The following is a 13,440-nucleotide window of genomic DNA, read 5'->3' as shown; positions in this document are numbered from 1 at the left end:
TGTGAAATTGTTAAATTATAAGAAGCTGACTGAAGCTCTGCTTGGAGCCTTACCAAAGTCCCATGAAAACATTTCTAGCAGTGTCTGTTTTCATACAGATTAACATGCTAACTGGGGAGCCCTCGTCAACACCTTTCTTCCTGTAACATCTTAAAAAGCGTAAGCAAGAAAGTTGTTTTGGCAAGCATTTTATGATGAACTTCACCATGGCTCCAGGAGCTGGGTCTATGACAAGAAAACACCAAGAACTCAAAAGAAATGTGACGGTCTCAGAAACAGCAGCAATAATAACAACAAAAAAGGGTAATTGACTTTTGTTGGGAAATGGCAGGTTATAATCATAATAAACGCTTAAGGACTGCTCTTCAAGTCAAAAGCATTTAAACTAACTACCACCTAAGGCAGTTAGGACAGGTTTTCCTTAAAAATGAAAAGTCAATAAACCTTCCCAAGGGAATTCCTAGAATACTAGCACCCAGGTCAATACAGCACCCCTCAATCACACAGCCCCCCAAAAGGGTAACTGCTATCCTGACTCCTAACACCCCAGCTTCATTTGCCTGTAATTGAATTTTCTCTAAGGGAAATTATATTGTATTTTCTGTTTCGTGACTTATTTCTTTCACTTAACATTATGTTTGTGAAGATTTTTCTCACTCACTTTACAGTTAAGTGATCTTGAAGCTGTTCCTAAACACTGAAGTTTACTTGGCTGTAAAAAAAGAGCTATCCTCCCTACCTTCCACATCCCACTAGAGGTATTCGTGAACCTAATGACATGATAGCTGTGGAAAAGGCATTGTGGAAATAAAAATATAAATCATATGAATAGACATCTCGATATTTGAGAATTTATATTATTATATTATATTATTAGTACATAAAATGTATAAAATGATAACCTAGTTTCCTTGCCACCTAAGGAAAATGTGAAATGTTTGTAATTAAACTGACAATATACTCAATTTATAATGAGCATATGTTACTGACATCCTATTATGATACTAAATTGCACCATATCTATTCATATTTGATCCAACACTGGTTAAAATGATCACAACTCCTACAGATCCTTGAAAGGCAATCAAAGGGATTTTTGAATCAGCAGCAGCAGCTAAGCCATACCGATGTAAATCAATTATTTCTATCCTTTTTGCAGTTGTGACACTCGCGTTAGGTTTGATTTATAATACTTACTATCTACCCTTATGTTGCAGATGCACAAACACACACATATACAAATTAAAATTAATTTTGAGAATTTCATGCAGTTTGTGTAAAGGTCACATGTCTGAAGTTGAATCTCAGTTTAGTAAATTAGAAGGTTACTCTGATTTTCTGATATCTATAGATAGAAATAATTTTTCAGGCAACTTTGAAATATAGCACAAATTTTAAAGGCCATAAGAAGCAAATCCTAATCAAAACGGTCTGAAAGAAAGAAAAGTAAAGCTTCAGCTTGATGGAGAATAAATAGCATGGTGACACCGTACCGAGAGGGTTCCCTTTTCCGTGTGACGTCTGCCGAGGGAGGTGGGGAAGCACTGTTCTATGGTCTGTATTTGGCTCAATGGGGCTCGTCAGCCTTAGTAACCTACCTTTCTTTCAGTTGACTGAGAGTGTCAGAATTGATAACTGTCACAATGATATAGTACTTCAGTTTAGCCTCGTTGCCATGGGATGATGACCAGGGACCACTCCAGTATGACCAGTGACAAAGATCATCTATTTTATAAAGTGCTCCCTTCCTTTGCAAGAAAACTTCCCAGACATGCAGGTCACAGATAAAGTTATATGCAAATGGGACCGTTATACAGTGCCACGATCTACTAAAGAGAAATAAAAAACCAGGAGAGTACAACTTCCAGAATGATCTGACTCCCATCCTTCTCAGTATTTATAAATGCAGCAGGGGAACAGGAAAAACCTCAACCATCTCAATGGCAGAACACATCACAGTTACTCCATTAAGATGGATATTGTAATGCTCTGGATTATTACCTTAGCCTCTTAACTGGTCTCCATGCTCTGACCTTGTTGGCCACCCTCCCCTTCTCCCCACCACCCCTTTAATAGTCTATTGCTCAACACAGAAGCCAGAGGGATCCTTTTAAAATATGTCATATATTTTATATGACATACATATATACACTATCAAACGTAAAATAGATAGCTAGTGGGAAGCACCCACATAGCACAGGGAGATCAGCTCGGTACTTTGTGACCACCTAGAGGGGTGGGATAGGGAGGGTGGGAGGGAGACGCAAGAGGGAGGGGATATGGGGATATATGTACACGTATAGCTGATTCACTTTGTTACACAGCAGCAACTAACACAACAATGTAAAGCAATTATACTCCAATAAAGATGTTAAAAATAAATAAATAAATAAAATATGTCAGATCGTGCGGCTCCTGTGCATCCTTACTATAACCTACGAGACCCAACATGACCTATGAACTGGCCCATTGCTACCTCTGACCTCATCTTCTACTGTTCTATCCCTTATTTCTTCTACTCCAGCCTCACCATCCTCCATCCAGTTCCTTGTACAAACCAAGCACTCTCTTGCCTCAGGGCCTTCGCACTTGCTCTTCCCTTAGACATCCTCACAGATAGCACCTTCTTATTCTTCAGGTGCTTAGTCAAGAGTCCCCTTCTTGTTGAGGTCTTACCTGTTCACTTACCTAAAATTTCAACTCCTCCCCAATATTTTATATCCCCCTTCTCAGCTTTCTTTTTTCTCTTCAGTACATATCACCAGTATGCATATATTTTAGTTATTCACCTTGTTTGTCTCTCCCATGAGAATGTAAGTTTCAGAAGGCTTTAAATCAGAATTGCATAGAGAGCTATTTCACAATTTTAGCTAAAAAGGGGGTCACCATTTAGTAACTGATTGCTCAATGCCTTGCCCTGGGTTACAGGCTTTATAGGAATTGGTACCTCATTTAATCTTCACAGCATTAGCCTTGTTTTGTAAATAAGGAAATGGAGTAAAGCAACTTCACTTTTGGAAAGTTCACAAGTGGGCAACTGGGATTAGAACCCACATGTGCCCTCAAAGCTTCTGTTGTCAAACAGTGTAAAATAACAACTTGGCAATATTTGCAATAAATTACTAGGTTTTCTATCTAAAATTAAAATCTCCGGACTTCCCTGGTGGCACAGTGGTTAAGAATCCGCCTGCCAATGCAGGAGCCATGGGTTCGATCCCTGGTCCGGGAAGATCCCACATGCTGAGGAACAACTAAGCCTGTGTGCCACAACTACTGAAGCCTGCAAGCTCTAGGGCCCACGAGCCACAACTACTGAGCCCGTGTGCTGCAACTATTGAAGTCGGCGTGCCTACAGCCCGTGCTCCACAACAAGAGAAGCCACCGCAATGAGAAGCCTGCCCACCGCAAAAAAGAGTAGCCCCCATTCGCCACAACTAGAGAAAGCCCGTATGCAGCAACGAAGACCCAACGCAGCCAACAATAAATAAAATAAAAATAAAATCTCCATTTATATCTCTGAATAGAACAAAACCTTTAAAAAAGCTAGAGTAAAGTCAACAGTGTGGTGTAGTGGATGGAACACTTCACTCTGGAGTAAAAAACAGTAAGTAGCAGCATGCTGGCTCCGTCATTTACCAGCTGTACGTTTTGAGCAACTCAAGCTCCCTGTGCTGAGAACAGAGTAACTTAAATAGCGTCACCATGCTTCATGTTAAGGGATCCCTCAGTACAGGGTAAATTATTTTTTTAAATATTGAGTTGAAAGTGGTCTTGCTTTCAAAACTTAAATGCAGTTTTAAAAACTGTAAATTGATCAGTAATGTTCATTAACACCCCATATCCTTATCCTGGAAGGAATGGACAGTCACAAATGAAACATAAGAAACCTCGATTTCTTGTGTCAAATTGCTTAATTTACAAAGGGAGATCACCTGCCATACCAGCAGTTGTTTTGTGAATTTTGGATGCTGTTAAGTCCTGCATTTCAGAGACTACTAGGTCCTGTCTGGAAATCAGACAAGCTCTCACCAGATGGATGGTGGGGCCTGAAACATGGTCTCTTTGGCAGACGGCCAAGTTACCAAAAAATGGGCTTAACTATGAAACACATATGCCCACCCAGGCTTTTTTTTTTTTTTTTTTTAAATCTGCTATGCTTTTAAAAATTAGAAAACCTAATTATAGCCAGAGTTAAGGTTAGCATTCATTTAGCAATTATTACATAAAAATAGATATAGAACAGATGAAACTATATAGAGCACCATTTAAGAGGAAACCCACATACCTTCCGGTCCTTTTTATAGGACACTTACTTAGTCCATGGTGTTTTTCTCTCCAGAATTAAATCTTTCTTGGGTCAACTCTTGCTTTTTAAAGATTCTAGATAGTTTTATAAGGCGCCAAAATGTTTGGAGTCTTTTTTGGCTATATACTTCTTCCACCATCAATACACTTAGACACAAAAGATCCTGACTTCATTCTCTTCTCTCCATATTCCTCCCCCCGGCCTCCTGGGCCCTGGACCCAACAACAAAAACCAAGGGTAGTGGTTTGGGGGGATCCACACAGAAGCACAGTTCATGGCCCATCCAGCAGCTCCACGATGGCCAGGAGGTGGTTTCCACATTCACATTATTAAATAATTTCAATTGTTCCTTCTCTCCTACTCAGTATATTACCACAAACCTAGCCTCTTTATCATGGGCTCTAAACTTTCTTACCATGTACTGAATTAAAATATTTTGGATTTAAACGATCACATATTAAGTGAACCTAAATGTTCAAAGTGATAATGTAATTTCTTACTTTTTTTTTTCTTTTTTTAAATTTTATTTATTTATTTATTTATGGCTGTGTTGGGTCTTCGTTTCTGTGCGAGGGCTTTCTCCAGTTGCGGCAAGCGGGGGCCACTCTTCATGGCGGTGCGCGGGCCTCTCACTGTCGCGGCCTCTCTTGTTGCGGAGCACAGGCTCCAGACGCGCAGGCTCAGTAGTTGTGGCTCACGGGCCTAGTTGCTCCGCGGCATGTGGGATCTTCCCAGACCAGGGCTCGAACCCGTGTCCCCTGCATTGGCAGGCAGATTCTCAACCACTGCGCCACCGGGGAAGCCGGGGAAGCCCTGTAATTTCTTACTTTTAACGACCTTTTATTATAATAAATCATATATACAAAGTATGTAACATAACATGAATTTTTAAGACCCTACTACCCAACTCATGACTTAAAATAGTACCAAAAATTGCATCCACCCCATACTTTTCCCTGCTTCCCCCAAGGTAACCGTTCTCCTGAATTCTGTTATTTATCATTCCTTAAATTTTTGTTATGTGTGTGCATAAATATGTCTAAATTACATATTTAGACTTGCTTGACTTTATAAAAATGGTACCAGTCTCTTTGTAGTGTTATTTGCCTACCATTATGTTTCAAAGACATATCCATGTTGTTGTGTGAGCTATAGTTAATCCATTTCACTGAAGCCTACATCCCATTCTAATACATTTATTTATCCACTCTTTTACTGATGGCTGATGGGTTGAAAAAGATGTTCTTCCTATTATCTCAACAATTCAAAACTCCCCTAACAGAGTAGTTAGCAGGAAAGAGCTGTAGCTAAGGCTCAATTCCGCATACACTCATTGTTTGAGGGAAAACAGGGGCTGTGGAGTCACAGATTTGGGTTTTAATCCTAGTTCACTTTTGGGGGTGAAGGGTGTGTTCACTATTTTGATTGTGGTGATGGTCTCCTGTATGTATAAATATGTCAAAACTTATTAAATTGTATACTTTAAAGATGTGTAGTTTATTTTATGTAAATTATACCACATAATGCTCTTTTTAAAAAGAGAGAGAGAACTCTGTTTCAGGGTTTAAAAGCTATGTGATCTTGGGCTTCCCTGGTGGCGCAGTGGTTGAGAATCTGCCTGCCAATGCAGGGGACACGGGTTCGAGCCCTGGTCTGGGAAGATCCCACATGCCGCGGAGCAACTAGGCCCGTGAGCCACAACTACTGAGCCTGCGCGTCTGGAGCTTGTGCTCCGCAACAAGAGAGGCCGTGACAGTGAGAGGCCTGCGCACCGCGATGAAGAGTGGCCCCCGCTTGCCGCAACTAGAGAAAGCCCTTGCACAGAAAAAGACCCAACACAGCCATAAATAAATAAATAAATAAATAAATAAATAAATAATTTAAAAAAAATAAAAAAAATAAAAAAATAAAACACAGAAAATCTTTAAAAAAAAAAAAAAAAGCTATGTGATCTTAAGCAAGTGGTGTAATCCCTCCAAGAGGCATTTGTGACATGTGCACAATGCAAGCTACCTTGCATGGTTGCAGTAAGTATTAAGTAGACTCACAGACAGCACCGAGCCCAGCCTCTGGGCTTTTCTTTGTGCCAGGTGCTTGGCCCCATACTGGGAATATAGAGATCAACACAATGAGAAGGCTGTGTGTCCGTCCCCCCGTCCTGCCCCAGTCTAGAATGGAGGGCAGATATGAATACAGTCCATTCCAATTTAATGGGATGTGTGTAGGAAGAGAAACCGAAACAAGTTATGAGAGACACCCTCACTGTTTGAATGTGTAAAGGCCTGGAAATGACAGACCCCAATCTTCCCACCCTGCCTGCAAAGGTACAGGGTAACAAGTGCCACAAACTGCAGAGCAGTGAACACAAGGAGCCAGCAAAGACTCCTCTGTGCTTCCACTGTGTCCTGAAATTACTCACCCAGAAAGACCCAGTAAGAAATGACTGTATCTAGAATCATCATAAATGTTTTCTAGATGGTAAGTTACCCTAGGCTAGGGGCCCTGTCTGGATACTGAGACCAAGCAGGACTTAAATGGTTTTTGAAAACAACAGCATGAATGAATGAATATCAGACAAGTCAAATATAGAAGGAAAAATGACAATGGCAGGCATAATGTGAAGGCATTGGGTAATTTAGTAATCTTGCCCTTTTATTTCACCAATATGGTGCAATGAAAAGAAATGAAATATAAGGTGAGAAGCCCTGGGTCATGTCCTCTCTGACTCATTCTGGCTATGTGATCTTCTTGGGAAAGTAATTTCATGTATCTGAGTCTCAGTTTCCAGATGGTTAAAATGATAGTAATAATTATTAAAGTACCTATTTCATGGGAGTTCTTGTGAAAATGAGATATAATTTTGAAAAAGTTCTAAAGTATTTTACTATCATTATAAAGTTAGTACCAGTATAACCACTGGTAGTTCTACACGTAGATAACCTGTGAAGACACAACTAGAAATTTTTTAGTAATTGCTGAAACCTCTCAAATTCACTGCCTTAGGTAGGAAATTCTATGTGGGTGGAATAAAAGACTCAGAGTGACTGCAAGAGCGGCCAATTTTCATAAAACCAGACAGTTTATAAGACACTTGTCATCATCATTTGAGCATATACTGTGCACCAGGCACCACGCTTAAGGATCTTTTTTTTTTTTTTTTTTTTTTGATTTTTTTTTTTAACATCTTTATTGAAGTATAATTGCCTTACAATGGTGTGTTAGCTTCTGCTTTATAACAAAGTTAATCAGTTATACATATACAATATGTTCCCATATCTCTTCCCTCTTGCATCTCCCTCCCTCCCACCCTCCCCATCCCACCCCTCTAGGTGGTCACAAAGCACCGAGCTGATCTCCCTGTGCTATGCGGCTGCTTCCCACTAGCTATCTATTTTACATTTGGTAGTGTATATATGTCCATGACACTCTCTCACCCTGTCACATCTCACCCCTCCCCCTCCCCATATCCTCAAGTCCATTCTCTAGTAGGTCTGTGTCTTTATTCCCGTCTTGCCACTAGGTTCTTCATGGCTTTTTTTCCCCTTAGATTCCGTATATATGTGTTAGCATATTGTATTTGTTTTTCTCTTTCTGACTTACTTCACTCTGTATGACAGACTCTAACTCCATCCACCTCATTACAAATACCTCCATTTCATTTCTTTTTATGGCTGAGTAATATTCCATTGTATATATGTGCCACATCTTCTTTATCCATTCATCTGTCGATGGACATTTAGGTTGCTTCCATGTCCTGGCTATTGTAAATAGACGCTTAAGGATCTTACAAACATTAATTCACTTCAACCTCACAATCATCCTCAAGGTGGGTGAGGTAATCATGCAATTTATTATCAAAACCAGAACACCTCTGAGAGTGAAAGGGGTGCTTTTAATAATCACACAGAACAGCAGCTGTAAACCAGACTGTCCTGAGCAAAACCAGAACATGTCGTTTGTGACTCTTCACAGTTGAGGAAACTGAAGCTCACAGAGGGAAGCAATTTGCCAAGGCCACCAGCTTCGACAGGTGGAAAAGCTGCCCCAGACCGGTGTTCTGAAGCATCACCTTATACAAGCCTCCGCCATGTGCAGTCACAGAGTAAGGCTACTGTCCTTCTGTCGTCTTCTAAGTCCTCCTTCAATTTAGATACCTCTTATCAGTGAAGACTAAAACAGAACCTGAGATGCCAGTTCAAAGAAAAACAGAAACTAGAAAAGAAAATTTCTGTTTCTATCAATACCATTAAAGCCAACGATTTATTGCCACAATCCCAGTCTAATTTATCTGTTTGAGGGGGAATTTTACGCAAGAGATTGAATAATGACTGACATTCTTTCTGCTGAGACAATGGGGCCTCTATGAATGTTTCCTTGATTCAGTGAAGATATTCATCAAACATAACCTCCAACAATGGCAGTTGGAGAAATGCCTTCTCAAGGAAGTGTTCTGTCATCTATAACTGAATTTTCTTCAAATACCTGAATAAACTCTTTGGTAGTAACTGGTACACACTGAAAACTAAAAGAACAAAAAAATGTCAAGGCTAGGACAATACTAAAGCAATGCCTTACTCTTTGATTTCACAGTTGAATAAAAAGGTATTTTGTGAGATTTCTGAATCTCTTTGCAGACAGCATTTTTCATGCAGCATGTTTACTATTTAATGATATACATAACATATATAGTTGGAAATATTTCAAGCAATTTCTTTTCTTGCTACACTACATCACTACTTTGAAAGATATATGTGGATATCATTAGCAAAATATCTTTCACCACACCATAAACACAAGTCCTACTTGGGAAATGTTTTGCATTAGGATAATTATTCTGGAATGATTAGCCAGAATAAATAACCAGAACAGACGTCCCCTAAGTTTTCTGTTCTAATTTATGTCCTTAACTTTTGCCCTATTAGCAACTCTCATTTTAGGAGAGTGCTTCTATCCTAAGCACATAATAGATGGTTAATTATTTCTTGAGTGCAAGTTAGATGCTTTTTCATCCTAATTTTGCTGTCAGACCATTTGTCCCCTAAGCATGTTAACTTACCTGTCCCTTCTTCTCTATAGTTCACTGCTCTCCTCACCATAGCCCCACCTCCACTGCCCACCTGGAAATACAAAGTGAAGGGTTTCCCCAGTAGAATTTTCCCTCTAAGTTGACTTCTATATACTCCATGTTTAAAATGATCCCAACTGTTAGAGTGACATTTAAGGACATGATTGCAGTTAGGGGCCTTGGTCTTAACGTGGAGACCATAAACTGCTAGCTTGGAGCCCCTCGTACAGTTAATGGATTCCCACCTGATCTCAAATGCCAACTTCATCATATACTAAATCCCTAAAGATTTAGGTCTACTCCTGGACTTTATAGTCTGTTTTTAATATTCTGTCCTACTGGTCTGCATATTCAGGTGCCACACTGGAGTGATTCTTGACTCTTTATGTTTTAATACCTGGTCGGGCCAGTTCTCCTTCCCCCACTGCTCTTCTGTTTTACAGCTTTCCCAGGTAGGAACCTTGGACTCAGTTTCTCCAGGCCTCGCCCTCCTCCTCCCATCCCCTAAAATAACTCCAAACTAAAACGGAACAAAACTACTCAACTTTTTACAGTAAGTCCCCTACATATGAATCTTCAAGTTGCGAACTTTCAAAGATGCGAACCGTGTTCACATGTCCAATCACTTAAGTCAGTTCACATATCTGGCGTACATTGTCACATGCGTGCATCCTCTACAAGTGCTTATGCTTTTGTGTACTTTACTGTACAGTACTGTATAGAGTACAGTAGTACAGTATCTTTATTTCAAGCCCAGGATGTCCGGAAGCAAGTGTAAAAGCAGCGGTGATGTAGCTGGTACCATACCGTACTTTTCAAGGTACTATACTGTAAGATTAAAAATGTTTTCTTTATTTTTTGTGTTTGTTTTATACGTATTGTGTGAAAAGTACTGTAAACCTATTACACTACAGTACTATATAGCCGATTGTGTTAGTTGGGTACCCAGGCTAACTTTGCTGGACTTACGAACACACTGGACTTACGAACATGCTCTCGGAACAGAACTCGTTAATATGTAGGGGACTTACTGTATTGGTATTGTGTTAATTTTTAAAATTAACTTGGGAAGAATTACAGCTCCTATCTCAGAGAACAATTTTCCACGCACCACTTTCTAGATAAAGAAATTAATGCCTTGAAGGCCCAAGTGATACATCCAAAGAAATGCAGCAAGTGGCAGAGCTAAGACTCGAAATTTGTCTCCTTAACTCCTAGAATAACACCATCTCTTAACTTTAGCTTTTAACTTCCCCCTTCCTCACCATTCACAGCCACTCTTTGGATCTCTAGGTCCTTAAGACATCTTGCCTGTTGCAGTAGTCTATAAATATTCTTCTTACACACCTCACCCTCTCCCAACCCCTTCCCCATTTCGTGACTGCCCAAGTCAGAAGAATTTCTCTTTCGAATGTCACTATATGACAAACACTTATTGCATCATGTTAATATATGTAAAACTTTTCATTCTGGTGAGTTCTCCCTACCTGAGAGCTCTAAGTTTCTTGGGGCAAGTACAGATATCTTATTAATCTTTGCATTTTGTAGTAGCAGGTAAATGTTATATACATTAAGAAACATTTATTCACTGGCTGCTGCTTCTTCCTGGAATGTCCTTCTCCAAGACTTCTGCATGGCTCACTCTTTTAATCCCAATCACCTCTTTGCTCAGGAAGGCCTACCCCTTTAATTTAAGATTGCAACCTCTTGTTCTGTTTTATTTTACTCTAGAGCACACGTCACTAGTACAGCATCATTGCTTATTTATTCTCGGTGTCTCACCATCAAATCAAAGCACCATCAAGGACGAGGATTTCTTTTGTTTGCTTCATTGTTACATCACCAGCACCTAGAAGAGTCCCTGGCACACAGAAGATGCTTAATAACTACTTTTTAAAAAATGAATTATAATTCTGTGTTTAAAGTACTGAGGTGATGGATGTGTTAATCAACCCAATTGTGATGGTCGTCTCACAAAGCACACGTATGTCAGATCATCACACTTTAAATATATACAAATGTATTTGTCAATTCTATTTCAATAAAGCTGAAAAAACTTAATCTAAACAAAACAAAATCCTCACCATGTGATTCATCTTCTGATTTTAATTTTCCTTACACCAACAAAAGAAAAGTAAGTTTTTAAAATTATAGGCTAGATCAATTTTGAAATAGCTGCTTTTCCTATTATAATAAAAGACCTTCTTTGTATAGATCTTCCTCAACTTACGATGGGGTTTTGTCAGATAAGCCCACCGAAAGTTGAAAACAAACGTCAAAATGTATATAATTCACTAACCTACAGAACATTGCAGCTTAGCCCAGTCTACCTTAAACATGCCCAGAACACTTAACATTAGCCTACAGTTAGGGCAAATCATCTAATACAAAGCTTATTTTATAATAAAGTGTTTAATATCTCATGTAGTTTATTGAATACTGTACTGAAATCAATACACTGATTATGTTCCTTTAATGAATTCCTTGGGTCCTGAACTTACCTTTTTTGGACTAATTTTAGACTTACAGAAAAGTTGCAAAGATAGTATGGAGAATTCCTTGTGTACCCTCCACCCAGTTTTCCCTAATACTGACATATTACATAATCATGGTACATTTGCCAAAACTAAGAAATTAATGTGGGATAATACTATTAACTAAAAAACAGACTTATTCTGATTTCACCAGTTTTTCCAACTTATGTCCTTTTTCTCTTCTGGGATCCAGTCCAGGATCCTCTGTTGCATTTAGAAGCCTTACCTTTGGATCTGGTTCTTCATCCTCATCTTGATAATCATCGCAGAATGGACTGGAGTTGGCTGCAAAGGTGGGTCCCTGGGAGTAGTACTGAGAACTCCGGTAGCCATCCCGCCGCAGCTTATCACATTCTGCAGGGGTACAGACCGGGGAGGGGAGAAAGGGCTTTAAGAACCAGGATTAGTTTAATCCTCCTTACTTACCTTTCCTAGTAATATTTCTCTACGTATAACACAATTTCAAAATAATGACAATATTAATAATAAAAATGATGATAAAAAGAACTAAGAATTAGTAAAGCAGCTGCCACACTCTACATGCCACATTAATACACTTCAAAGGGATTACCTTTACACCTCACAACAACCCTCTGAGTCAACTTTAGGGTAATTAAATCACTTGTTGTGTAATGTTATGCAAGTAAGGAGTGGACTCAGAATTTGAACCCAAGGTCTTACTTACCATAATTTTTTTTCAGTTTTATTGAAGTATACTTGATTTACAATGTTGTGTTAATTTCTGCTATACAGCAAAGTGACTCAGTTATACATATATATATATCCTTTTTCTTATTCTTTTCCATTATGGTTTATCACCAGATACTGACTATAGTTCCCTGTGCTATACAGTGGGACCTGGTTGTTTATCCATCCTATATATGATAGTTTGCATCTACTAATCTCAAATTCCAATCCTTCCCTCCCCCACTCCCCTCCCTGTTGGCAACCACAAGTCTGTTCTCTATGTCTGTGAGTCTGTTTCTGTTTCATAGATATGTTCATTTGTGTCGTATTTTAGATACCACATATAAGTGATATGTGATGTTTGTCTTTCTCTGACTGACTTACTTCACTTAGTATGATAATCTCTAGGTCCATCCATGTTGCTGCAAATGGCATTATTTCATTCTTTTTTTATGGCTGAGTAATATTCCATTGTATATATGTACCACATCTTCTTTAACCATTCATCTGTCGATGGACATTTAGGTTGCTTCCATGTCTTGGTTATTGTAAATAATGCTGCTATCAATATAGGGGTGCATGTATCCTTTAGAATTAGAGTTTTGTCTGGGTATATGCTCAGGAGTGGGATTGCTGGATCATAGGGCAACCCTATTTTCAGTTCTTTGAGGAACCTCCATACTGGTTTCCATACTTAACTATAATTTTTGACATGATACAATTGATTTAGTAATTCCACATCAAAAAACACAAGCAATTCTCATGCTAGGCTTGTTTTCTAGACTGATTAGCTGGAAGTGACAAGAGAAATCATGGATTATAATGCTCTCATTTTGTGTTTACTTCTC

At 39.0% G+C, this 13,440-nt stretch overlaps 1 protein-coding gene across 2 annotated transcripts in view; it reads right to left on the bottom strand.

Annotated features, from left to right (window-relative positions):
- Positions 1 to 13,440, bottom strand: part of NHSL1 (NHS like 1) — a 238,868-nt gene that overhangs the window by 21,664 nt on the left and 203,764 nt on the right. For both annotated transcript variants that reach the window (XM_059941108.1, XM_059941109.1), the window contains exon 3: positions 12,132 to 12,259. In XM_059941108.1, the coding sequence (XP_059797091.1) occupies positions 12,132 to 12,259 (128 nt within the window). The remainder of the gene's footprint in view (positions 1 to 12,131; positions 12,260 to 13,440) is intronic.

This window comes from Balaenoptera ricei, chromosome 12, assembly GCF_028023285.1.
Source record: "Balaenoptera ricei isolate mBalRic1 chromosome 12, mBalRic1.hap2, whole genome shotgun sequence".
NCBI lineage: Eukaryota > Metazoa > Chordata > Mammalia > Artiodactyla > Balaenopteridae > Balaenoptera > Balaenoptera ricei.
Note: the sequence above shows the minus strand (reverse complement) of the source record. Positions and strands in the feature narration are given on the sequence as shown.